Source organism: Symphalangus syndactylus, chromosome 11, assembly GCF_028878055.3.
Source record: "Symphalangus syndactylus isolate Jambi chromosome 11, NHGRI_mSymSyn1-v2.1_pri, whole genome shotgun sequence".
Taxonomy (NCBI): Eukaryota; Metazoa; Chordata; class Mammalia; order Primates; family Hylobatidae; genus Symphalangus; species Symphalangus syndactylus.
In genome coordinates, this window is record NC_072433.2 from 59628587 (window position 1) to 59654941 (window position 26355).

Below are 26355 nucleotides of genomic sequence, written 5' to 3' on the forward strand. Positions count from 1 at the left end.
GGTGTCTGGCTGAGCTTCAGGTTCTTAGCTGGTGTCAGGAAAAAAAGAAGCATCTCATATTAAGCAGAACACCTTTCTTCCTTGGCTAAATATTTTTTCAAAAAGATGCCCGAGGTGTTTAAAAATCTCTCTTTGGCAAAAAACACCCTCAAAGGAACCACTAACCTACCCATTTATCCCAAGGAGAAAGCACAGCACTAGTTCTCACTTACACAGCATGGGGCTCCTTGAACCGGCCGACTTGCTGGATGTGATACATGAGGTCGCCCCCATTCACGTACTCCATCACAAAGTACAGGCGGTCCTGGAAGAGGACAGCAAACAGCAACATTAGCATCCTGTAGCTTCTGGGGCTCCAAATGGACAGTGGGGGAAGAGCTGGAATTTATGATGAAAACTACCAGGACTCTCTGACAGATCCCTGTTTGCTGGGCTTCCTGTTTCCCCAAGGGTAACGTTTGTGTCACTGGAACTACGCAAGTGAGCATAGGTGATACACAGATAATTTTTTCATTAATAATTACAACTTTGGCCAGGCACGGTGGCTCACACCTGTAATCCCAGCACTTTGGGGGGCTGAGGTGGGCAGATCACCTGAGGTCAGGAGTTCAAGGCCAGCCTGGCCAACATGGCAAAACTTCATCTCTACTGAAAAAAAACAAAATACAGAAATTAGCGAATCATGGTGGCAGGCACCTGTAATCCCAGCTACTCGGGAGGCTGAGGCAGGAAACTCACTTGAACCTGGGAGGGGGATGTTGCAGTGAGCCAAGATCATGCCACTGCACTCCGGCCTGGGTGACAGAGTGAGAATCCATCTCAAAAATAATAATAATAATAATTACAAGTTTATATTTGTTTTTGCTGGAAAATATAATTAACATATTATTCTTGTGACTTAACTGATATTATTGTTTAGGATAAGGCTGATTTTAATAAAAAGTGGAAAATATTAAGTAAATAATGTTACAGGTGATAGGTAGCTGTAGTAGCCAGCCTTTATGATGCTCCCCCCGCCCACAGTGATTTTTCAATCTCTTGGTATTTATGTTCTTGTGTAGTACCTTCCCCTAATGAATAGGACTGACCTGTGTAACCCATTGGATATTGCAAAAATGACAACGTATGACTTCCAGGAGTAGCACTAAAAAGACCTACAGCTTCCACCCTGCTCTCTCTCAGATCACTTGCTTTTTGGGAAGCCTGCCGCCATGCCATGAGGATGCTCAAGCAGTACTATGGAAAGGTACATTTGGCAAAGAACTGAGGCCTCCTGCCAACAGCCAGCACCAACTCCAGTCCTGTGAGAGAATCACCTTGGAAACAGATCCTTCAACCAAGACAAGCCTTCAGATGACTAAAATTCCAGCTGGCAATCTGACTGCAGCTTCCTTTGAGACCCAGAGCCAGATCAACGAGGTAAAGCATTCCCAAATTCCTGCCCCACAGAACCTGAGATAATAAATGCTTTTGTTGTTTTAAGCCACTGAATTTTGAGGTACTCACCAACAGATAACACAGTGGCTATCAAAAACAAAAAGGTGAATTATCAAGGTTTGAAAAATAGTTACCTAGGAAGGCATGTCCAGAAGTAAAAGAACTGGGGCCAGAAAAAAAATCTGTGTCCTAATCAGGGAAGTTTTTCAGCATGTCTTTCAAGGGATATTGTGAACTTCTTCAAGTCAGGTGCTATGCCCTTCTTGGCAGTGTAAGCCCTGTTCCTGAGAGCACAACTAGCACATAGCAGGTGCCCAGAGAGTGAAAGGGCACAAGCTTTGGTGCCAAAGACACTTCATTTGGAAATCCAGCTCTGTCTCTTAATAGCTGGATGTATTTGGAGAAGCTATTCAACACCTGGGTTTCCTCATCTGTCAAGAGGAGGTAATAGTAGAACCTCAGTGATGTTGCTGGGATTAAATAAGTCAGATTTGTGTTTTGGCCCTTGGGCAACACCAATCTGTGACTCGCTTCTCTCCTTCCATCACAGGGTGTTTGCTAAATGAATGAATGAATCACTTTATCTCTTCTTAGAGACTTCTGCTTGGGTGAAATCTCTCCTTTACGCTACGTTCCTTTGGCTTGCAATGGCAGAGTCTGTGCTAACGAATTTGGGAACTGAAGTCCCTCTTATGTTCTCAGCCTAAAAAAGTCACTTCCTCTAACCCACCCAATCTAAATTAGGTCTGCCGTTATACTCTTTCATGAAAGCCTGTGGGCTTTTTTCTTTTCTTTTCTTTTTTTAATCTCTGACCACATCATAATTTGTTAATTATATTCTGAACTTGATGGTTATTTATTTCATCTATCTATTCAAGTAAAAACAAATTTATAGAGTCCTACTAGGTACCAGGTTATAGATGGTTGCTGAGGATAGAGCAGTGAACAAAACCAACAAAAATTCCTGGCCTTTATCTTTCATTCTAGCAGGTAGACACAGATAAAGACAATAAATGCTAAACATAATAAATAAATTATACAGAATGTTAAAAGATATCCGGACACAGTGGCTCGCGCCTGTAATCCCAGCACTTTGGGAGACTGAGGAGATCTCCTGAGGTCAGGAGCTGGAGACCAGCCTGGCGAACATAGTGAAACCCTGTCTCTACTAAATATAAATACAAAAATTAGCTGGGCGTGATGGTGTGCGCCTGTAGTCCAAGCTACTCGAGAGGCTGATGCAGCAGAGTTGCTTGAACCTGGGAGGTGGAGGTTGCAGTGAGCCAAGATCACACCACTGCACTCCAGCCTGGGCAACAGAGTGAGATTCTGTCTCAAAAAATAAATAAATACATAAAAATAAAAATAGAAGGTTAAAAGATTAACAAGTGCCAAGGGGGAAACACAGAGCAAAGTATGTAGGATTGGGAGTACCAGCTGGATGAGATGGGAGAAAGGAGTTCCAGTTTCAATAAAGTATTCAGGATAATCTTATTTAGAAGGCGATCCTTCAGCAAAGACTTGAAGGAGATGACGAAAGCAGCTATGCAGGTATCTAGAGTGAGAGCTTACCAGGCGGAGAAATAGGCTGTGCAAAGGCCCTGAGGCTAGAGCACACCTCATGTGCTTGGAGAAGAAAGAAGAAGGGGGACAGGGTAGGAAATGAGCCCAGGGCGGTGCTGAGGGACTCATCATGTAAGGTCACGGAGGCTAATACAAAGGTTTGGGGTCTCACTCTGAAAGAAACGGACTAATGCCAAATGTGACTGAACGTTCCACAAATCCAGGAGCCATGTAAAATTTGTTTACCACTGTGTACCAACAGTCCAGCACCATGCCTGGCCAAAGCGAGCCATCAATACACATTACTTAAGTGAATAAATGGGTGATCCTCGAGGCAGCAGGAGTTACTGGGTCTCCAAAGCACCATTCATACAGTCAGAAGGTTGGAATCAAAGTGCTGGCTCCACGTTTTCTGACTACTGGAGAGGCTTGGGAAGACCATTTTATATCCCTGAGCCTTGATGCCTTCATTTATAAAATGAGGATAACATATTCGATAATCTCTAACAGACTGACTGAAGGGCTGGAATGAAACATACACAGGGCTGCAAACTGTAAATGTGATGAAAATCAGATGTGCTGGCAGCACTGCCTGAGTATTGAAGCCAGACGAGTGTTTTCCAAACTCAAGTTGTATCTCACTTTAATTGATGATTAAATCAATTTGGTGGGTCATGATCAACTTAAAAAAAAAAAAAAGAATAGAAAAAAGAGGTCAGGCATGGTGGTTGGCTCCTGTAATCCCAGAACTTTGGCGGGGCCGAGACAGGAGGATCACTTGAGGCTAGGAGTTTGAGAACAGCCTGGGGAACATAGCAAGACTCTGCCCCTACCAAAAAAAAAAAAAAAATTAGCCGGGCATGGTGGTGAGCACCTGTAGTCCCAGCTACACGGGAGGCTGAGGCAAGAGGATCGCTTGAGCCCAGGAGTTCAAGGCTGTAGTGAGCCATGGTGGTGTCACTGCACTCCAGCCCGGGCAACAGAGTGAAACTGTCTCAAAAAAAAAAAAAAAGAAGAAGAAGAAGAAAGAAAAATAATGAAATGATGAAATGGAAATTATCAGTGCATGCTGCACAGAACACCACTAAGTACTTTTTGCGGAATGTATGTTTTGGTTATATTTATACGTTGCTATGGCTGAGTCACAATGTAAAAGGTGACTTGCTGTCAAAAGTTGCAAAGCTATTGTGAGGGGCTATAAAACCAGGACAATAGGTGGTGGGAAAGTGAAGCAAAGATTTCACCTTTTAAGTCAATACAGTATTTGAAGTCTTGTTGCACTACTTACTAACTGCAACACTGAGCAGTTATTTAATCTAATTTTGGGCTTTCTCTTCACCTGTAGACGGGACATTTTTCACTTGCCCACAGAACATTAAACAAGGACACATGTATAGAGTGTCTAACATGATGCTGGCCATATAACAAACATTTAATTTACCATTTAAAAAAATCTTCCATACAGCACATAGAACTTTATCTTATATGTAACAGTCACATGTGCATTTATCAAATATGGGAGTGCCTAATAATTATAACAACAATAATAATGAAATTAAGCTCTCTCGGGTACTTACTACGTGATGAGCTGAATGCTTTACATATTTTGTCTCACTTGTCCCTCTACTTCTCTCCTTTCTAAAGAGGAGAAAGTTGAAGCTCAGAAAGGGAAAGTAACTTGCCAGTGGTCTCTCAGCTGATAAGTTGCTGCAAAGCCAGGATCTGAACCTTAGGCATTTGGTTCCAAACTCTACACTCTCAACCCCTCATGATGCTGCCTCCAGTGGGTACACCTTGTGTGAAAGGTTCTGAGCTAGACATTGTATGGATGTGTGGATGTGTCCTCCCTTCAAAGAGCTTCCAGTCCAGGAGGGGAGAGAAGGAACATGGAGATTTAGCGGTACATCAAGACAGAAGCTGGCAGGTTACAGGAGAGCACAAGTTAACCAATTATTTGTTTTGTTTTTTTTTGTTTTTTGTTTTTTATCTGAGGCAGGGTCTCCCTCTGTCGCCCTGTCTGGAGTACAATGGCGTGATCTCTGCTCACGGCAGCCTCAACCTCCCAGGCTCAAGTGATCCTCCTGCCTCAGCCTCTCCAGTAGCTGGGACTACAGGTGCACACAACCACACTTGGCTAATTTTTGTATTTTTTTGTAGAGACAGGGTTTTGCCATGTTGCCCACGCTGACTAATTTTTAGAAAATGGTTTTTATTTCTCAGACCAATACTACTTCACCCTCTCAACATGTCTAATGAGAAAAGGAGGTGAAATGATCACTTATGTTCTCAGGGTCCAAGGCATAGGAGATTTGCCAAAAGGTCACATACCAGTTGGTGGCAAAATGCAGACCGTAAGCCACAACTGCTGACACCCAGCCCCTGGTTCTTTGGCTTTTTTTTTAAATAGAAAACAAGCCTAAAAATAGCATCTGTCTTTGCTGCACGTTGAAGAGAACCAAAACACTTGCTTTTAAAAATTATTTTTAAAGCTAGCAGATGGCATTGGCCACAAAGAGAGAAGTAAGTGAGAGAGAGATTTCACTTGCTTGCTTTCTGCTTGGAAGAACTCAGCTTGCCCCCCAAACTCATTAGTCGGAATCCCCACATCAGAGGATCGCTCCACTGTGGGTAAGGTCGTGTTTTGTGGTATGTTTCTGCCGCTAACCATATGCAGGGAAACCCTAAGATCTATCATCTTTGAACTGTACTTAGCATGTGGCTTCGACACACCAGCGCCTAAGCTATTAAATGTTATGGTTGGCATCTCACTGTCCTTTTATTTCTGAACAAACACTTAATGATGCCCACTCTATGCCAGGAGCAACTCTATTGCCAGAGATGTTTCTGTGGATAATCCACGGTGCCAGATGTTAAGGATTCCCAAGCGAGGGACAGGGGCCAGATAAATTTCTAAATGGCCGTGTTTCCCAAAATGGGTAGGAGATCATTTTAGGTAGTCCATGGATGTATGATGGTTTCACCTTTATGGCGTTGTATTTGTTTTAACATATATTGTGGAAAATACAACTAAGCACTTACGCTCCTGATTTGATGGCTATTATTGCTGGAGAGGGGGAGTAAAATTCATGGAGTCATATAAAAGAAAAAGGGGGAAAGGTAGGGTAAGACCAGATTATGATGCACTGCCTAAGACCATCCACCCAAACGTGACTTGTCTCCCAACCGGCTTTAAGATCTTTACCAAGTTTCTCTGCCTCCTCTACTATAATTGACTTATTTTTAAAAAGTATTTTTATTAACTCAGTTAAAAAAACTTACACACAATTATTTTAAAATTTTTAAACTTCATACCAAGGTCATAAATGGAAATTCATCCCCTCTGTAGAAAACAAGTACATATCTGGACCGGGTGCGGTGGCTCCCACCTGTAAGCAGTTTGGGAGGTCAAGGTGGACAGATCACTTAAGGCCAAGAGCTTGAGACCAGCCTGGCCAACATGGTGAAGCCCTATCTCTAATAAAAATACAAAAATTAGTTGGGTGTGGTGACACACACCTCTAATGTCAGCTATTCGGAAGGCTGAGGCAGAAGAATGGCTCGATCCCAGGATGTGGAGGTTGCAGTGAGCCCAGATCGTGCCACTGCACTCCAGCCTGGGCAAGAGTGAGACCCTGTCTCAAAAAAAAAAAAAAAAGGAAGAAAGAAAAGAAAAAAATCTTTACTACGTTTGTCTGCCTTTTCTACTAAAATTGACTTATTTTAAAAGTATTTTTATTAACTCACTTAAAAAAACTTAAACACAATTATTTTAAAAATTTTAAATTTCATACCAAAGTCATAAATGGAAATTCATCCTCTCTGTAGAAAAGAAATGCATATCTGGAGTCCATCATCTTTATGCAATATCCAGTCTGGCTCTGGTACATCAATCCTTTAAATGACTTATTTTAAAAATAAATGCAATGTGTTCATGTACCACCAGGTTCATCTCCCACTCCACAGTAAGCAACATCAAAATCTGGAAAACATTGTCAGAGGCAATCCAGAGCCAATCTGGAGCAGAGAAGTGAGTTTTAGAACTTTCATCGAGCGCTTATTTTTGCAAGTCATGGTATTAGGCAAGCATTAAAAGGATGAAAACGATGAATAAGGTTCAGGCTTGCCCTCAGGGAATTCAGAATCTTGGTTAAAACAAATATACAACTAATTCAAACCCTAATCTAAAATAGAATGTGGCTGGGCACAGGGACTCATGCCCGTAATCCCAGCACTTTGAGAGGCTGAGGTGGGAGGATCACTTTTGAGCCCAGAAGTTCCAGACCAGCCTGGGCAACATGGCAAGACCCGGGCTCTACAAAAAATAAAAAAATTAGCCAGGCATGGTGGCGCACACCTGCAGTCCCAGCTACTCAGGAGGCTCAGGTGAGAGGATGGTTTGTGCCCAGGAGGTCAAGGCTGCAATGAGCAGTGATTGCACCATTGCACTCCAGCCTAGGTGACAGAGTGAGACCCTGTTTCAAATAAAAGTAAATAAATAAATAAATAAGATAGAATGTGATAAAAGAAAGTTCATGAGAGGCATAAAGAGTGAACTATGGGGGCTTCAGCTAACTAAATGGAACTCACGTACTGCCTCCAATTCTTACATATTATTCCCCTCCATAGCACCCTTAAATTTGCCTTTGTTCCCCATTCCTCCTCTGAAATTACTGCAAAATCTTCCTTATCACCACACTCAGTGTTTTTTGATTAGGGCTTATTTGTTGGACTCTAATATATGAAAATCAAAAAAAGTATTTCTTGCGTATCGACTTGAAGTCCAGATTGGCTCTCTCCTACTTACTCAATTTTCCAAGAAGAACTTGTCACAGCTCAGAATTTCAACTCTCATCTCCCTGGGCTGATGAGTCTTGACTTATATTTCTATCCTCTCCCTCTCTCCTGAGCTCCAGTCAGCTCCAGCTGGCTACAGGACGTTTCTACGTGGGTGTTCCACCGTCAACTCCAATTAAAAGCTCGGAAAGGCAAACTCACCATCTTTCTCTTCAAACTGGCTAGTCTTCTTGACTTTAAAGGGCTTCTTCAAAATTGTCATTGTTATTGTGTTTCTTCATTACGCTATTACCGCTGCCCTCTAAGCTTCAAGTGCTTTCAGGTAATTTAAAATTCCCTTTCTCCTTAATCTCTCATAATCAGTAAATAAATAAAACTAAATGTCTGTCTGTCACTACATTATGCAAAATGGTTGGCTAGAATCTCCCAAATTTGGAACATGAGTATGAGGATAGTCTAATTTAAAATGATGACTAGGTGGGAGGTACAGAATTCACCTGGAGGTCTCCAGAGGAAGCAAGGGAATTCAAAGAGACAATCTTCCCCCAAGACAGCTGAAAGTGGAGTGTAACATGATGCCTGGGTGACTGCCAGGGGGACACTTGCCACTTTTAATCAGATACCATGAACAGAGAAAACCGACCACGTGGGCAGCTCTATGTACCATGCTCCAAGGGGAGTTGCTGCAAGAATTTGTCTATTTAATGATCTTTAATGATTTTCCAAGCTGGTCTGTGGATTCATCCTGTCTGTAAGCTGATCCCTTTATTGCTCAGAACCATCTGTTTCTCTCCAGAGAGGCTGTGCAGTGCTGTGGTTAAGAGCCCTGGTTCTGGCATCAGCTAGTCCTGGGTTCTAGTTGCAGTTATACTGGATACTTGCTCTGAGACCTTGGGTCAGTTACTTAGAGTCTCTACCTTCCCAAAAGGGGGTAATGACAGCTTGTTCTTCATAGGGGTGTTGCCAAGATACATCAGATGATGCATGTCAAGTTCATGCAGACTCAAAAAGCCTTACCCAAGTAAGTCTGCACTCAGTGACGTGTTCACACGCAACTTTTCTTTCCTCTGTATTTTATAGCCTTGCAATCACTGTCAGAATCCAGCAATTGATGCTCCTCTAGCTTTTTTGTTTGTTTTCAGCTTTCTAAGCCTTGTCCCTCCACATAGAGGCCAAAGTTTTCAAAGGCTAGAACTACCTCTATTCTTCCTCGGAATTCCACAGATCTTTGATTATTGAATGAATATGCAAAAGCCACCATCAAAAAAACAGAGTGCATAAGGCTGTGTCTATTCCTACCTGCCCCAGCTCTATTTGCCTAGGTTGCATTTCTGATTCATTTCCTGTACTCAAGATCCTTGGATGGCTTTAGTTGGCTAAAGCACTAACACCTGCCAAGCTCTCACCAGTTTCCTCTCCTGGGAGGCAATGATGCCATGTTTGTACCACTAGGCTATAACTATGTCCTGCTTCAATCCAGTTAGTCTCCTTGGACTCAAGATGGTGCCTCTCACCTGGCATGAGCACCAATTATTCCCTCTCTGTAGATATAACTCCTTTTAAAAGGTTCCTAGTGAGTTAATAGTAGCCAATTGCCAGCTGATTGGGCCAGGAATAAACACCTGACCCAAGCTGAACGAACCAGATTCTCTTTCCCAGGACTATGATCTGAAATGCAGGGAATTTGCCAGATAGGCAAACTGCAAGGAGCTAAAGAAGTCATGTTTACCAGGAGCAGGGAGAAACAAAGAAAGCAAGGACAAAGAAACCTAGAAATCTATTCTAGACTGCTTTAGGATTACAGATTCTAGCTCCTCATGAGGCCCAGGTACACCTTTGTCTTTGGGTGGTTTCATTCCAATAAAATCCTCTTTTTTTGGTTACCTGCATAGATTGCATAGTGGTCAAGTCAGGGCTTTTAGGGCACCCATCACCTGAATAAGGTACATTGCATGCATTAACTAATTTCTCATCAACAATCCTCTCCAGGCTGGGCACGGTGGCTCATGCCTGTAATTCCAACACTTCGGGAGGCTGAGGTATGGGGACTACTTGAGCCTAGGAGTTTGAGACCAGCCTGGGCAACATAGGTCTCAACCCCATCTCTACAAAAAAAATTTTAAAAATTAGTCAGGATTGGTGGTGCATGCCTGTGGTCCCAGCTACTCGGGAAGTCAAGGCAGGGGGATTGCTTGAGCCCAGGAGGTCCAGGCTGCAGTAAGCCATGATTATACCACTGCACTCCAGCCTAGGTGACAAAGGGAGATCCTGTCTCAAAAAACAAAAAAGTCTTCTCTGTTTTTTTGGAGCTATTGGAGCCAGCTTGGTGGGGGGCAGGAGAAGGGGTGTTCTGTTTCTTACAACTTGATCATTGCTGACTGAGACAACAGCCAGAGCCACCTGCAGCAATGCCCTTAAGTCCAACCACATCCTTGGGTACTGCTGCCAGCCCAGAGCTGAGCCCGAGTTACCAGGAACCCTGGGACATTCTCAGGGCTCATTCTTGGGCCATCAGGGGTCCACTCCACAAGTGGGAATCATCCTCACCCCCTCCCTGTCCTCTCTTGCATTCTGAATTGACGTTCCTCCCAGCATGCCTTGCAACTGAGTTATTGCTGGGCCATGGCAGCAAATTTGGGGAGGAAGTAACTTCTGTCCTTCAATGACTCATAAAATCTAATTCTATTTAAAAAAAAAAAAAGAGGTGCATATGTTCAATTGAAAAGAAAACAGTTAAAATAGATGTTTTGCTAAAGAAACTTAACTGCCTGTGCCCACTGGCAGTTGGGAAATTGCTTGAATGTGCCGGGCTGACAATTGTCCCTGAGAAAAACTGCAAAAGGAATGGAAGAAACATAATTCTTTTGTGCCTGTGCAGCAAGGTGCACCTCCAGTCCAGCTCTAATAATGCCGGCAACCTCCATTTCATGTTTATTATATTTTATTCACCATCTCTTTTAATCCTCCCTGATTATGCCCACTTTAAAGATGATGAAATACATATTCAGGGCTGTTAAGTGACTTCCTAGAGGTCATCTAGCAAGTAATTACAGATCCAGATTCACCTGACTGTGGAGTACAGGCTTATTATCCCTTTGTGCTTCTAGGACAATTTGCCTAAACCTTCTAATGAGCAAATCTCTGAAAACTCAACCCCCTTCTGGGAGCTTTTGCATCTATTTGGATATTAACTTTGCCATCTTGTGGTACATTAAAAAAAACTTAAACAGCTATATTATAACTACTTCTGAAATGATGTAAGTTCAAAAAGAAGGCACTTACCCACAGACCCCTCCCTAAATCAAATCAATATTTTGATTTGTTTATGCCCCCTTCTGATTCTTTTCCATGTGAATATTCAATTTTAACACACTTAGAATAATATCTTAAATAGGATTTAATATCCTACATTTTCTGTTAACACCGTGCTGTGCATATGTTTGAAAGATATTTTTATTCCAATATAAGATTATTTCTGATGTGACTTTGCTTTTTTCAATAAGTTTTTAAAAATCGAATTTGCATCATTTTAAAATTGATTTTTAAAAAATGGTTTTGTACATTGCTGGTTGTCTCTTTCACTTTTATCCAGTATTTTGGCCACTTTTGAGATTTTTAAAAAGTCTATTAAGAATCTTTTATCTTTAAAATTCTAAGTCTCTAGAAAGAAAAACATCAAATTTACAGCATGTTATGTTGGATTTGTCTCTTTTTTTTTTAAAGGTAGCTGATTCAAAAAGAATTCTGGGTCACAAAATACAAAATGACAATCCACCGGGGCGACACCAGCCTCCTCGCTGTTCCTCAAACACGCGGAGCATGCTCACGCCGCGGGCATTCACACTCACTCTTCCTGCTGCCTGGAACACTCTGCCCCCAGATAGCCACATGCCCCACTCCCTTACTTGACCTGGTCTCTGCTCAGATGTCATCCTTATCAGAGAGACCTTCCTTGATGATCCTATCAAAAATAGCATCTCTCTGCCCCAATCTATCCATCTCCATCCTCTTTATTTTGTGTCATTATTACACTTTATTATCAGTCTCCCCCAAGAGAATGTAAATTCCAAAGAAACAGGGACTTTATCTGTTTTGTACCTCATCATGGTGATGCAATGGGGCCTGATACAATTATTTCAGTGAATAAGTCTTTGTTGAAATAATCAATAAGCATTAGTACCCTCTGTATACAGACAGTAATGCCCTTTTAGGGATATGGCCTATTCCAGCTCCACTGCCTCCTCTGAAGCCCTGCTCTGCAGATCCAGGCCATGCAATGCTAGAAAATGAGCAGGAGCCAGATGACCATTTTCAAGGATATACCCAGAAAGAGGTGTCACCTTCCTGCTCATTTTAGTCATGATAACGATGGTTTGCCTCATGTATATGCAGTGCTCCCTAAATTTTAATAATCATTCCCATGGATAAAATCTTATCTAATCCTTGCAATATCCCTGTAGGATAAGCGGAGTGACTTTCATAGTGTAAAAAAAAAAAAAAAAAAAAAAAACACCCAAAGGGCTATTAGAAAACCTGAGCTCAAGCCCTGGAACTGCCACTTACCAATTGTGGAACTTGGGCAATTTCATCTTTCTGGGGGTCAGTTTCCATTGAGTAGAAATGTGGACCATAATACTTATAGTGTTTTTGTGAAGATTAGATGTGATCATAAAAGTGAAAATATTTTATATTTTATTTTATTTTATTTTTTTGAGACAAGGTATCAGTCTGTAGCTCAGGCTGGAGTGTGGTGACGCAATCATGGCTCACTGCAGCCTTGATCTCCCAGGCTCAGTTGATCCTCCCACCTCAGCCTCCTGGGTAGGTGGGACTACAGGTGTGTGCACCACTCCCAGCTAATTTTTTGAAGAGATGGGATCTTGCCATGTTGCCCAGGATGGTCTTGACCTCCTGGATTCAAGCAATCCACTTGCCTACAGCTCCCAAAGTGCTGGGGTTACAGGTGTGAGCCATTGTGCCTGACTGTAAAGTGAAAATATTCTATAAGCCAAAACCAGGAATGTGAAGTTAAGGCACAGGTAGGTTAGCAAAGGCTTCCAGGTTTGGGGTTCTAGAGTCTTGCAGAGCAAATCTTAGCTCCACTACTTAGCAGCTGCGTGACAGTGCACGAGTTACTTAACTTTCTGAATGTCAGCATTCTTGTCTGTAAATTAAAGTTAGTAATAGTACCTTTCCAATAGAGGTATCAGGAGGATAAAATGAGATAATACAGCTAGAGTGCTGAGTAGAGTGCCCAACCTATTACTATTAGCTGCTGCTTTTTGTTCTTGCTTGTATCATCATTGTCAAGGCCATTTTGGTGGCAACTCAACATGCTGTACTAACAAAAGCTTGGGCTCTGAGCTCAATGAGCCAATGACCCAGTGCTGTGTCGAAAAAGAACTACCATGCAGACTTGATCCTCAATCCTTTCACCTGCAAAATGGGACGGTAGATAATCCCTTTCGCTGCAAGATTTTTGTGAGGCTGGAATGAAGCAACGTTGTTGAAGACCCATGCATGGTAGAGGCTCAGATGGAACATCAAGTTTTATGCAGAGATAGGGAAGCTAAGAGGTGGAGGTAATGTGGCTTCACTGAACAGGTGAGAGGTGACCATGGCTAGATTAGAGCACAGGCTCCTGGTGGAGCCTGGAGAGAGGCCTGCAGGAGGGATTCTAACCCAGGGGTATCAGCTGGAGTGGTCTTTGGGTGATCCACACTCGAAAGACCTCAGGCTGGGTGCGGTGGCTTATACTTGTAATCCCAGCATTTTGGGAGGCCGAGGTAGGAGGATTGCTTGAGCCTAGAAGATTGAGACCAGCTTAGACAACATAGCAAGACCCTGTTTCTACAAAATATTTTTAAATATTAACTGGGCATGGTGATGCATGCTTGTAGTCCTAGCTACTAGGGAGGCCGAGGCAGGAGGATCTATTGAGCCCAGGAGTCCAAGGCTGCAGTGAGCTATGATTGTTTCACTGCACTCAAGCCTGGGCCACAGAGCAAGACCCTGTCTCTAAAAATACATATACATATACATATACATATACATATACATATACATATACATATACACACACATACATATACATACACATATACATACACATACACACATATACATATACATATACATATACATATACATATACATATACATATACATATACATATACATAATGTTTTTTTAAAAAGATCTCAGAGCATAGCAGTTAAATGCAAAACTCCTTAAAGCCAGACTGCCTAGGTTCAAATCCTGGCCCTGAAATGTACTAGCTGTGTGGCCTCAGTCCCCTGGTCTACACAATGGGAATGATGACAGAACCTATCTAAGTTGTCATGAGACTTAAAATTGTTTGCCTTGTGCCTCACATATAGTAGGCATTATTATAAGTCTTTGAAAATAAATTTAATTTATGCAACATTAAAATATATGTGCTTAGCTCAAAAAAAAGTGAGAAAAAATAATTTAAATTGGAGCATTTCACTCAATGAGCATATGCGCAGAGTGCAGGTGAGATGGAAGGGGATCTGCTCTTCCCTCAGCCAACTGCACTTGGCATCCCAGGGTCTCTTGCTTGCGGTGAGTGCGTCTCCCCAAGCACTTTTTTCTTTCAATCAAAACAATCTTTAGAGATAGGTTAACGACTTCATCAGACCCTCAACAACTGAGAAAGCAAACTGTTCCATCCTTGGCCTTGTCGGCTGGGGAGATTCTGCATTGGTCTCCACATGGGGAGGCCTTCATTCCCATGTGTATTAGTCCATTCTCATTAGTCCATTAGACATACCTGAGACCGGGTAATTTATAAAGGAAAGGGGTTTAATTGACTCAGAGTTCAGCATGGCTAGAGAGGCCTCAAGAAACTTACAATCATGGCAGAAGGGGAAGCAAATGTGTCTTTCTTCACATGGCAGCAGCAAGGAGAAGTACAGAGCGAAGTGGGGTAAAAGTCCCTCCTAAAACCATCAGATCTTGTGAGAATTCACTCACTATCATAACTAGCATGGAGGTAACCGCCCCCATGATTCAATTATCACCCACTTGGTCCCTCCCACGACATATGGGGATTATGGGAACTACAATTCAAGATGAGATTTGGGTGGGGACACAGCCAAATCATGTCACCATGCAAGACCCAAACCCACTGGGCTGTTGTGTTCTAGGCTCTCCTGGTTCTCAGTCTCTCTTCCCTGGCACATGACAATCCCTGGAGGGGACGCAGACTTCTGCAAAATTTCCATGTACACCCAGCCCCTACTCTCTAATTCCAGAAAGCATATTGAAATACAGGTGAGTGGGATGGTTCAATATTAAAAGAATAATCTCAAATCTACTCTATTTAATCACTTTTAAAACAATAAACCACTAACAAAGACACCACAATGAACATTAGTCACCCATGATTCATTTCTCCCACTCTCAACATATCCAACTAAAATGGAAAACTGCTGCTGCTCAGCCTCTTTGCTGGGCACAAGGTCCCTTTCTTAGTTGATTTACTGGATGGAGACTGTCCTTTGCCTGATGATGTCAATGAATCCATTTGGGGATAACCAATGGAAATGGGAGAAGGTAGGGGAGTAGGGGAGCCTAGAGGTTTAAATCCCAGCCTTGTCTCTATCACCACTTGAACACCTCTAGGCCTTAAATCCCTATGGTAAGACTAGAGATTTGGACTAGTAAGGTTAGGTGTACCCCTTTCCTGGTCTTTGCCAAATCTCCATTGCATGATGTAAATTATCATTCACTTAATATTTTTCTTTCTATTGTCTCTTCTTCCACTCAAAACAGTTTATTTTAAAAGCCAACTTTGGCCAGGAATGGTGACTCATGCCTGTAATCCCAGCACCTTGGGAGGCCAAAGCAGGTGAATCACTTGAGTCCAGGAGTTCAAGACCAGCCTGGGCAACATAGTGAAACCTGGTCTCTACTAAAAGCACAAAAATTAGCTGGGCGTGGTGGTGTGTGCCTGTAGTCCTAGCTACTAGGGAGGTTGAGGTGGGAAGATCACTTGAGCATGGGAGATTGAGGCTGCAGTCAGCCATGATCATGCCATTGCACTCTAGCTGGGGAGACAGAGCCAGACCCATCTAGAAAAAAAAAGCCAACTTTAGCCACCTTTGGAGCACAATAGTGGACCAATTTATTATCTTGAGAACTATTAAATAAACAGAAAGAATCAAGCATTTATCCTGCCTTTCTCACAGGAACTATACCACTAGGGAACTAAGTAATAGGTGAAGGGAGGCCCTTCTTTATAAAGGCATTCTCACTAGTAAATGAAAAATAAATGATAGAATTAGGATATCACCATTTTACAATTCCTAATGAATTAACAGATCTAGACAATGTCAGTCGCTGCCAACTTCACTATGACAGATAACCAGCCATTATACAACTTCAGATGGAAGAACAGGTCACCATCTATGGTCTTGCCAAAGAGATCCTAGCTGAGTCTGACCAAGCCTCCAGAACCAACTACCAATTGCACGAAATACAGAAGACAGAGGAAACGTGTTGAGGTGCCCCAAAACTGTACAGTCAGTGAAACCCAGACTGTGAAAATGCTACAGGTCACACAGCCCAGGATATCTTCAGCAGATAATAGAACAGATGAAAGAAAAGAATTAAAGAGAGAGGGAAATCACTAAAGACATCAAATTAGATGCAAAGTACTATAGTGTCCCATCTCATATATGGGTTGGGCTCTAAAATCAGTCACTCTACTCAGTAAGTTAAGAACTGGATAGAGTCAAAATTAATCTTGAAAAGTCCCCAAAACATCTTAAGTCACCAGGTCACTGGCCCTGAGAAGCCTAAAAGGCATCAATTAACTGTGTACCCCTTCGCATTTGGGCTCTGGCCTCTCCGTCCTTGGGTATGGAAATCAAGGTCTAATTTGAACAGGGAAAAGGGAAGAGGTTACTTAAAGCAGGGACTCTTGCTCTTGCAGATAGGATTGAAATCACAGTCAAGAGCAGAAAATGGGTAAATGGACAAATGCTCCCTTCTCACCTTGGCAGCCATGGCTCTGAACTCACTAGCTCCTTCCCAGGACACTGTGTACCTTCCCTGACAGTCCTCGAGGGCTGTGTTCTCAGGCAACATCCTCCCTCCAACGAGGCCCATGCAAAGGCCTCAGGCAACCTGCAGAGATGTACTTGTCCATTTATCCAAAGGGCTGGAGGGCTGAATGGAACCATCTAGAGCCACAAGCTGTGAACCTTTTCACCCAGCTCCTGTCCCCAAGTCACCCCTTGCTGTCAGAGAAAGGCCCTGCTCTGTTGATTATAAAACCAGTTGCCTGAGTTCCTTTATCTAAGTTGAGACAGCATCTGCCTCAGGGGAGAGCGCTTCTCAGTAGCAACCTCGGAACTCTCAGCTGACTTCCCTGGGCCGTACATCTTTCTGTGTCTAGAAAGGGAAGGGTGCAGGTATCTCTGTGGTGGGTGCTGCTAAGATAGCTTTGGCCAAAGCCTGATGAAGCCCTGGAGGTGGAATACCCAGGGCCATGGGACAAGTTACCATGGTCTGGAAGCAGGAGTGGAGCTGGGTCAGGAAGGGCGGCTTCCCGGGCAGGGCCAGCACCCGCTTCTCCACCATAGTGCACTCTACGTCATCATCTTGGATCACAACGTCCTTCTTCAGGATCTTCACAGCATAGAGCTCATCTGTGCCTTTTCGTTCTGAAAGCATGACCTGGGAAAGAGAGCAAGCATGTCAGGGCAGTTGGAAGGAGTCTGGGGGCCAATTATAAGCAGCTGGTGTTCACTTGTAGCCACACTTAGCTTTGTATAGGTGCCTTCTGTTGACTCTGAAACAACAGGTAATGTTTTCTATTGACTTCATACTTTTATATTTTCAGACACAGGGTCTTGCTCTGCCACCCAGCCTAGATTGCAGTAGCATAATCATGACTCACAGAAGCCTAGAGGGTAGTAGCATGATCATAGCTCACTGCAGACTCGAACTCCTGGGCTCGGTGATCCTCCTGCCTCAGCCTCCCAAGTAGCTAGGGCTACAGGTAAGTGCCACCATGTCCGGCTAATTTTTTTATTTTTTATTTTTTGTAGAGACAAGGCTATGTTGCCCAGGCTGGTATCCTGGCCTCAAGCAATCCACTTGCCCCGGTTTCCCAAAGTGCTAAGATTGCAGGGGTGATTCTGTGTCCAGCCCTGACCTCGCACTTTGAATAGCTGAACTCAATCAAGAGAGGATGGTTCCAGGGGAGATGATTGCATATTGATCCCTCTGAGGTAACAGGCAATGTATCAATGCCTAGGTAGAGGTAAGTCCCATGAGGGCAAGTATCTTTGCTGTTTAGGTTTACTGGTGTAACCCAAGAGCCTGCAATAGCTCCTGGCTCATAGTACGTGTTCAATAAATGTTTGTTGAATGAGGGAATGAGTGAATGACTGACAAAACTAAAATTAGGGTACTTGTTCCTTTATTAATTCAAGTATTTAATGTTCACTAAGAACCTGCTAAGCACTGGGGATACAGCAATAAAGAAACAAGCACGTTCTCTGACCCTTAGCTCCAGAGAGGAAGATTTTGCAAATTAATTACAGAGATGATTAATTTAATATTTTAACAGCCTCTCCTGTTGTCTTGGGGCTTCCTTCTATGAGCTGTGCTGTGGTCATGTTCAGGGCCAGTTAACCAGTGTGGCTCACAGACACATTGGTATTTTCTGCATGTCACCCCGTCTCCCACTCTCCCAAATGGGGGAATATTCTTTGAACATTCTTTGGTTGTGATTATGCCAGAGAGAAAAATGACCAGCAGACTGTCTCAAGAAGCCTTGTAGGAAGCACAAGGCAGAACCACATTACAAAGAGTCCTAACCTGGTTTGGGGACTTCTAGGAAGGCTTCCTGGAGGAAGAAACAATCAAATTGAAGTATTCACTGCATGCACTGTGTCAGATATTTTGCAGACAACAATATTAACCACGACTACATTTTTTAGCACTTTTCTACGGATCAAACAATTCCAGGTTTTCACTTATTGTTACTCATTTGTATTGCATAACATCCTAAGAAGTAGGTGCCATTGTGAATCCCATATTGCAGGAAATTAAGGCTCAGGAGGGTAAGGGTAACCAATCAGGGCCAGAGTTCAGGTGATTGAGGAAATTAGATGCTACACCCAACTCAGCTAGAGGACCAGAGGATGCAACAGAGACCTCAAGCTAGAAGGGGTGACACACAGAATAAGCTTAGCAGCAGGAAGGCAGCTCTGCACACCCCACTCAGCTCTTATCCCAGCGGCAAAAGGTCTGGCTAAACTCATGCACAGAAGCTTTCAGATCATGCATCCATGCACTGAAGCTTCCAGGCTGAGCTTGCCAGCTCACAGCGTTCCCATCTCCTGTCCTCACATCTTCTCTCTCATCACAGCCAGAGTGGCAAAGGCCAGGCAGATGCAGGGATTTGGGACACCTTAGGAAGAGGGTCCCTGTCACACACTTCCACAGCAAGAGAACTCTTATTAACCTCTTTCTTCCCCAGCACCACAATAAAAAAGAAGAGCTGCCAGTCTGAGTGGCTCCTGCAGACCCTCTGCTTATGTGCATGGCGAGACAGGGCTCCAAGTGCTAGGATGGGCACCTTCAGTTTATTTCCTGCCTCCCTCTGTTCTCTCCCCGGTACCCAAGGGCTGTATTTTCCTTCCTCAATGCTTACTAACACAGAGACAATGACTCAAGGGAGTCACTTTCCTAAGATGTAGAGTCAGATGGAGACAGGGACTTCCTGCTCTTGGACTCCAGAGAGAGCTGGGGCTGGGACAAGTGCAGGGAGGGGGCAGGGAGGTGACTTAGCTGGAAGACAAGCAAGCAGAGGGATCGGAGGTGGAAAGAAGAAGAGTTTTTAGCTGAGAAACTCCAGAGCCCAGTAAGAAGGGCTTGGTGCTGAGCTGTCGTTGACAGTGGACACCCTCTGATATGGTTTGGCTGTGTCCCCACCCAAATCTCATCTTGAATTGTAGCTCCCGTAATTCCCATGTGTTGTGGGAGGGACCTGGTGGGAGATAATTGAATCATGGGAGCAGTTTCCTGCCTACTGTTCTAGTGGTAGTGAGTAAGTCTCACAAGATTGGATGATTTTATAAGGGGTTTCCCCTTTCGCTTAGCTCTCATTCTCTCTTGTCTGCTACCATGTAAGACGTGACTTTAGCCTTCCACCATGATTGTGAGGCCTCCCCAGCCACATGGAACTGTGAGTCCATTAAACCTCTTTTTCATAAATTACGCAGTCTCAGGTATGTCTTTATCAGCAGCATGAAAATGGACTAATACACTCTCCCTGACCCATCACCACCGGTCAAGGCACCATCCAACCATCCTGAATATCTGCAACTACCTCCCACTCCCCCAACCAAAACGAGAGAAGGAGGGGCCCTAGACACCTTCAGTGCAGATGCAGTCATGATAGGACATATTAGCCTTCTGCATGGAAGAGAGACAGGGCAGAATGGCTGGGAATTTCCCCCTTCACCAGGGACACGGGTGGACGTCCTACATCTGTGTCAATTACCCCCATTTTGTAGATAAACACGCTGAGGCTCAGGGAGATTAACTCGCTTCAGCTAATGATTGTTCTGAAAATGCAGCTCTGACTGTGCCACTTGAATGCTGAAAGCCCTTCAGTGGCTCTTAAAAGCCAAACAATTCCATGACCACATCCTGTTCTTTCTTTTCCTTTGAACATTCGACTCCCACTGTCTATGACGTCCTTCCATGCTCTTGCACTGCTTTGAAAATCTGAGATTCCGCTGGGCTGTTATCTCCTCCTCTAATCTGGAAGTTCCATTCAGACCAAATCGGCCACTACCTCCTCTGGGCACCAGGGCTGCTTTGTAACTATGTCAGTTACTGTAGCTCAGGCTTTTCCGCACTTCAATCATTCATATCCCTTTTTTCACATTTCTTCCTGCCACCTAAACTGTTATTTGCTTAGCATTTTAAAAATCTAGTCACATTTCAACTTAACTAAATTTGAAAAGGAAACTTTATATCACCACTATTAATGGCAAGCCAGTATCACAAGTCATAAATGGAAGATAAGCATAAAAATAAATAAAAGCAAAGCGGTGCCAGTAAATTCTAGCTATACACTGCTGGCTGCTGAAGGTTCTGAGTCAGGCTCTGCGTCTTCTCCTTGTTAAAGGAAAAAATTATATTAGAAAGTTGTTAGAGAGCATATTGTCATCAAATGAGATTTTCTTGTTCAAGTAATTAGAAAGAGTAAAAGAAGACAAAGAAAATAACCTTATCATAATGTGATTTAATTTTATTTAATAGCACAACTACCTGGCACCTAAAACAATCTCAAGTAGCAGTTGAAATCTTCTTGCAAATCAGCAATGCTATGTGCTCCGCATCTTAGGAAATACTATTGCATTTGTACAGATAGTTTTAAAAATCAATAAACAGGGATGTGTGAAGATTCCCAGTGTCTTGCCCTGTCCTCAATAACATGCCCTATACTGATTAAAGGAAAACAGAACTGACATGCATAAAGCATAGCAAAAATTTAGACATAGAAGCAAACTGAATTCTAGAGCAGGACTCAGGACACTTTATCTATAAAGGGCCAAACAGGAAATATTATAGGCTTTGTGGGCCGGTCTGGATCAAGTGAATGAGTGTGGCTGTAGTCTAATAAAATGTTATTTACAAAAATAAGCAGTAGCCTGGGCTCCAATAGTTTGCTGACCCTCGTTTTAGAATAAGTGTTTCAAGAAGGATCAGGGAAAATAAGAGTAACCACATGATAAAAAATGACTGCAGTTTAATTTGGAAATGAAAACCCTAGCATGCCTTTCACTTCTTCCAGCTCTGTGTTATTAGAAGAACCTTCTGATTGAGCAGTGGACACAGCTGGTCACAGCTGATTGGATCAGAGGTAAGTTCCTCAACCTGAGCCAAGCCAATCAGATTCCCCCTCCTAAGAATTTGAATCAGGGTACTCCGAGGAGTCAGTCCTGGGTCCCTCAACAGAGAATACACAGATCTTCCTAGAGTGGTCCGTTTTGTTTTGTTTTGTTTTGTTTTCTGTTTTTCATTTTTGAGATAGATTCTCACTCTGTTGCCCAGGCTGGAGTGCAGTGGCATGATCTTGGTTCACCTCCTCCTGCGTTCAAGCAATTCTCTTGCCTCAGCCTCCCAAGTAGCTGGGATTACAGGCGTCCACCACCACACCTGGTTAATTTTCGTATTTTTAGTAGAAATGGGGTTTCACCATGTTGCCACAGCTGTTCTCAAACTCCAGACCTTCAGTGATCCGCCCATCCAGGCCTCCCAAAGTGCTGGGATTACAGGCGTAAGCCACCGCACTCAGCCTAGCGTGGTCCTTTTCTACCACTGTGCAGGCAAAGAGGAATAAAATAGATGCTTGAGGTGGGGGGCAAAAAAACAAAGAAGGTAAGAGAACAAGCAGAGGCCTTGCTTTCAGTTTCCAATCTCTCATGAGGCTTAGCCATTTTCTGTTAGAAACCTTTATATCCCTCTAATAAAGTTATTTTTATTTATATTACTTTGAATGGATTATGTATCTTAGAGATCCCTAAAACAAAATTATTACAAAGGTGGCTCAAATTCTTAATAATAATTAAAATACATGAAGCCAAGTAGCATCATATCAGTATGTGACCTAAAACAAGGCAAATTCCAGTCCTTATAAAGGACAGTGCCTCTTGCCTATGTCAGAATCACTTGAGGGTCTTTGCTTACAATACAGATTCCAAGCACTCCCTCTCCTTCAGGAGCTCTGAGCTGTGACCTGGGAGTCTGCATTTTAATAAACATATTCTTCCTATCTTGATTATAATCACCAGATATTATCAAAATTGATTCACTTAATCAGGTAGCTAGGAGATGTCAATAGGTAAAGCTGACAGAATCCTTCCATCCTGATTTTCCTAACACTTTCTCAGCAGTCATTAATAGGATGAGAGAAAACTTTCCTTTTCTTCTTAATATTCTAATCAAGCTTTCATTTTCGACATAAATCTCTCTGTCCTCTCTTGGAGTTACATTTTGAGAGCTGTCCCCATAGCACGAAGGAAGTGATACTTTATAGAGGTTTTAAAACATGTCTACAAATATTTGATACTCCTCCAATCAGAGCCAGAGTCTCTGAATCCAGGCAGGCACTGTGGCTGTCTTAATGTACAGAATGTGGTGAAGAGACCCTGCATGACTTCTGAGGCTGTAGCTTCTGTCAGTTTCTTTCCTTTCAACCCCAAGACCACCATGCTAGGCCAGGGAACAAGACCCCATGAAGAAACCCTGGTACTACATGATAAGCTTGATGACCAGGCAGCCCTGGGTGCTCCAGCCAGTGCACGAAAAATCTCAAGCCACAACCAACCAGTGATCATTCCCAATCTCCTGACCCACAGAAACCATGACAGATAATATAGGATGGCTGTTGTTTTAAGCTTCTATGTTTTGGGATGATTTGCTACATAGCAATAGATAACTAGAACAGATTTATCAAGTCCCTCTTTCTCTATAAAGGGCCAAACAGGAAATATTATAGGCTTTGCAGGGCTGTCTGGATCAAGTGAATGAGTGTGGCTGTGGTCTAATAAAACTTTATTTACAAAAATAAGCAGTAGCCTGGGTTCCAATAGTCTGCTGACCCTCATTTTAGAATAAGTGTTTCAAGAAGGATCAAGGAAAAGAAGAGTAACCACATGATCAAAAATGGCTGCAGTTTAATTTGCAACCCAGCTTGGTCAGCTGTGGTCCCTGCCACCTTGGGTTTGGTTATGCATGCTCTTTTCAATCAATAATAACAATATTGTTTAAAGCTTCAATTGAGAGAGGCAACAGAGATGGAATTCATTGTGCGTTCCAAATGCATCAACTTTCCTAGTCTTATCCAGCACCTAGAAGGCTAGGCAATTCATTCAGTTAACATTAATTAAGGGTCTAGGATGTGTCAGTCACTGAGATAGGCACTGGGAATGCAGAATGACAAGGTTCCTGCCCTCATGAAGCTTACACTCCTGTACAAATAACTACCTAATATCAATCATAATGAGACCCCTGAAACAGAAGTACACATTGCTCTTGGAGTGTTTAAATGGAAGACTTAACCTCGCTGAGTGGGTCAGCAAAAGATGCTCTTTGGGAAGTGATGGTTAAGCTGACACCTGAAGTATCAATAGGACTAGCAAGGCAGGGATACAGGAGGCATATTTCAGCCAAAGGGAAAAGAACGCTGCTTCCTTAGGATTAAACCATCTGGATCTACAAACCTTGACCTATGATTCCTATAAGGATATGAGCACTTGAGCTTCAGAAATCAAATTGCAGATGCTGACTCCCATCTGTCTGAGATGTAGCAGACCATTGTCTCTAATAGAATCAGAGAGATCCAGTCACCAAGTAGGGTGGCTGGACAAAGAATTTGTGATACTCAAAGGCCAAGTGTTTGTGCCAAGGAAAAAAAGGGCAACGTTGGGACAGTTTGGACTTTATAACAATAACCATGTCCGTGCCCACTGATTACTTCCAATGTGCATTATCTTATTTAATTCCTACAGTAAATATGTAGGGTGGAAACTGCTGCTATCCTTATTTTACAGATAAAGAAGGGAGGGCTTAGCAAAGCTAGGTGACTCATCCATATTCCACTAGGAAGTGACACCTAGTCACCTGTCCCCTAAATCCATGCCCTTAAACACACCCCATCTTCAAGCCCTAAGTGCCATGTGTTCAGTGGTGAGCAAATTATTGCTGGGATATTTCAAATTCAGTTTTAGATCCTAGTCCTATTCCTCTTTTCCTATCCACCTTGCACATGGCCACAGACAGAACAGTCATTTCCTTTTTCTATTTCTTATACAACCACTAACATTTGCTTGGCGAGATGAGCTTGGTGTGCATTCATGCTGCAGTCACGATTCCAATTCTTCCATCGGGTCTACAAGCTCTACTGGGAATTTTGTTCTAGGCATGATGCTAGGCACTGGTGATGTGCCCAATAAACAGGACAAACATGGCCCTGCTTCCATCAAGTGGCTTGGGCAGATCTTTCTGCCTCCACATATGCTGTGAAGTTTTTTGTTTTGTTTTGTTTTGTTTTTGAGACAGAGTCTCCTCTGTTGCCCAGGCTGGAGTGTAGTGGCGTGATCTCGGCTCACTGCAAGCTCTGCCTCCCGAGTTCATGCCATTCTCCTGCCTCAGCCTCCAGAGTAGCTGGGACTACAGGCGCCCGCCACGATGCCTGGCTAATTTTTTGTATTTTTAGTAGAGACGGGGTTTCACTGTGTTAGCCAGGATGGTCTCGATCTCCTGACCTTGTGATCCACCCGCCTCGGCCTCCCAAAGTGCTGGGATTACAGGCGTGAGCCACCGCGCCCGGCCATATGCTGTGAAGTTTTGCCAGGGGAGAGGAAAAGAGCAGAAAAGTAGCCATTGCCTTGGCTGGTGATGCCCATGTTCTAAAATGTTCCTTTAAATGGAAATGATCTCTTATTAATTGTCTCAAGCAGTTTCTGGAGCTTCCAGAAACTTTAATACCAACATAGAGGGCGTGGGTTGTTTGTTCAGCTGTCCCTCTCTCTCCAGGGTGAGGATTCCAAACAGACTGAAAGGATGTGTTGAAGTGATGTTCTTATCAAATTCCAAGCCACATCTGTTCCCCAAGAATCTTCTGGGAGAGATGTGATAAATAGCAGAACTCTGATGACAGCAAATAAAACAGAGGAAAGTAGCCCAGGGATTCCTGGCTGGAAAGTTTGTGGTGATGAACTTTACTGGCGAATCCCAATGGCAAAGCGTGCCTGGAATCTCGGCCCCTGACTGTGGCCCAGCGTTGCATAATGGTTAGGGCATGGACTTTTAGAGTTAGAAAACCTGGTACGTGTCCAAGTTTTGCCACATACAAGCTGTACGACCTTGAGAAATTCACTGTTTTCTGAACCTCAATCTTCTCCTCATCTTAAAAAATGGAGATGCCAACAATACTTTGCTTTTGGTGCTGCTGAGAGAGTTTTACGGGATAAAGTATCTAAGTGCACACCTTAATTTAGCACTGTGTGTGGCAAATTATACATACCTAATACCTGGTGGTTCTACTAGTTTCCTAGGGTGACCAAAAGGAAGAGCCAAAACCTGAGTGACCTCACACAAAAGCAATTTATTATTTCAGAGTTCTGGAGGCTGGAAGTCCCAAATCAAGGTGTTGGCAGGGTTGGTTCCTTCTGAAGACTGAGGGAGGATCTGTTCCATCCCCACCTCCCTCCTAGGTCCTCCTGGCTGCCAGCTACCCTTGGCACTCCCTGGCTTGTAAGCGCATCACTCCAATCTCTGCCTCTGTCTTCCCATGGTATTATTCCCTGTGTGTTCTGTCGGTATCCAAATGTCCCTCTTCTTATGAGGACACCAGCCATTGGATTCAGGCCCACCCTAATCCAGAGTGACCTCATGTTAACTTGCTTATATCTGCAAAGACCCTATGTCCAAATGAGGCCACCTTCATTAGAAATTGAACATACACTGTTTATGAGGACACAATTCTACCCTTTACAGTGGTGA

The 26355-nt window shown here is 43.2% G+C and overlaps 1 protein-coding gene across 4 annotated transcripts in view; it reads right to left on the bottom strand.

The window, feature by feature from the left end:
* Nucleotides 1-26355, bottom strand: part of PRKCB (protein kinase C beta) — a 387670-nt gene that overhangs the window by 48529 nt on the left and 312786 nt on the right. For all 4 annotated transcript variants that reach the window (XM_055232747.2, XM_055232748.2, XM_055232749.2 and 1 more), the window contains 2 exons: nt 17326-17499; nt 213-304 (listed from right to left, as the gene is read on the bottom strand). In XM_055232747.2, coding sequence (XP_055088722.1) covers nt 213-304; nt 17326-17499 — 266 coding nt within the window. The remainder of the gene's footprint in view (nt 1-212; nt 305-17325; nt 17500-26355) is intronic.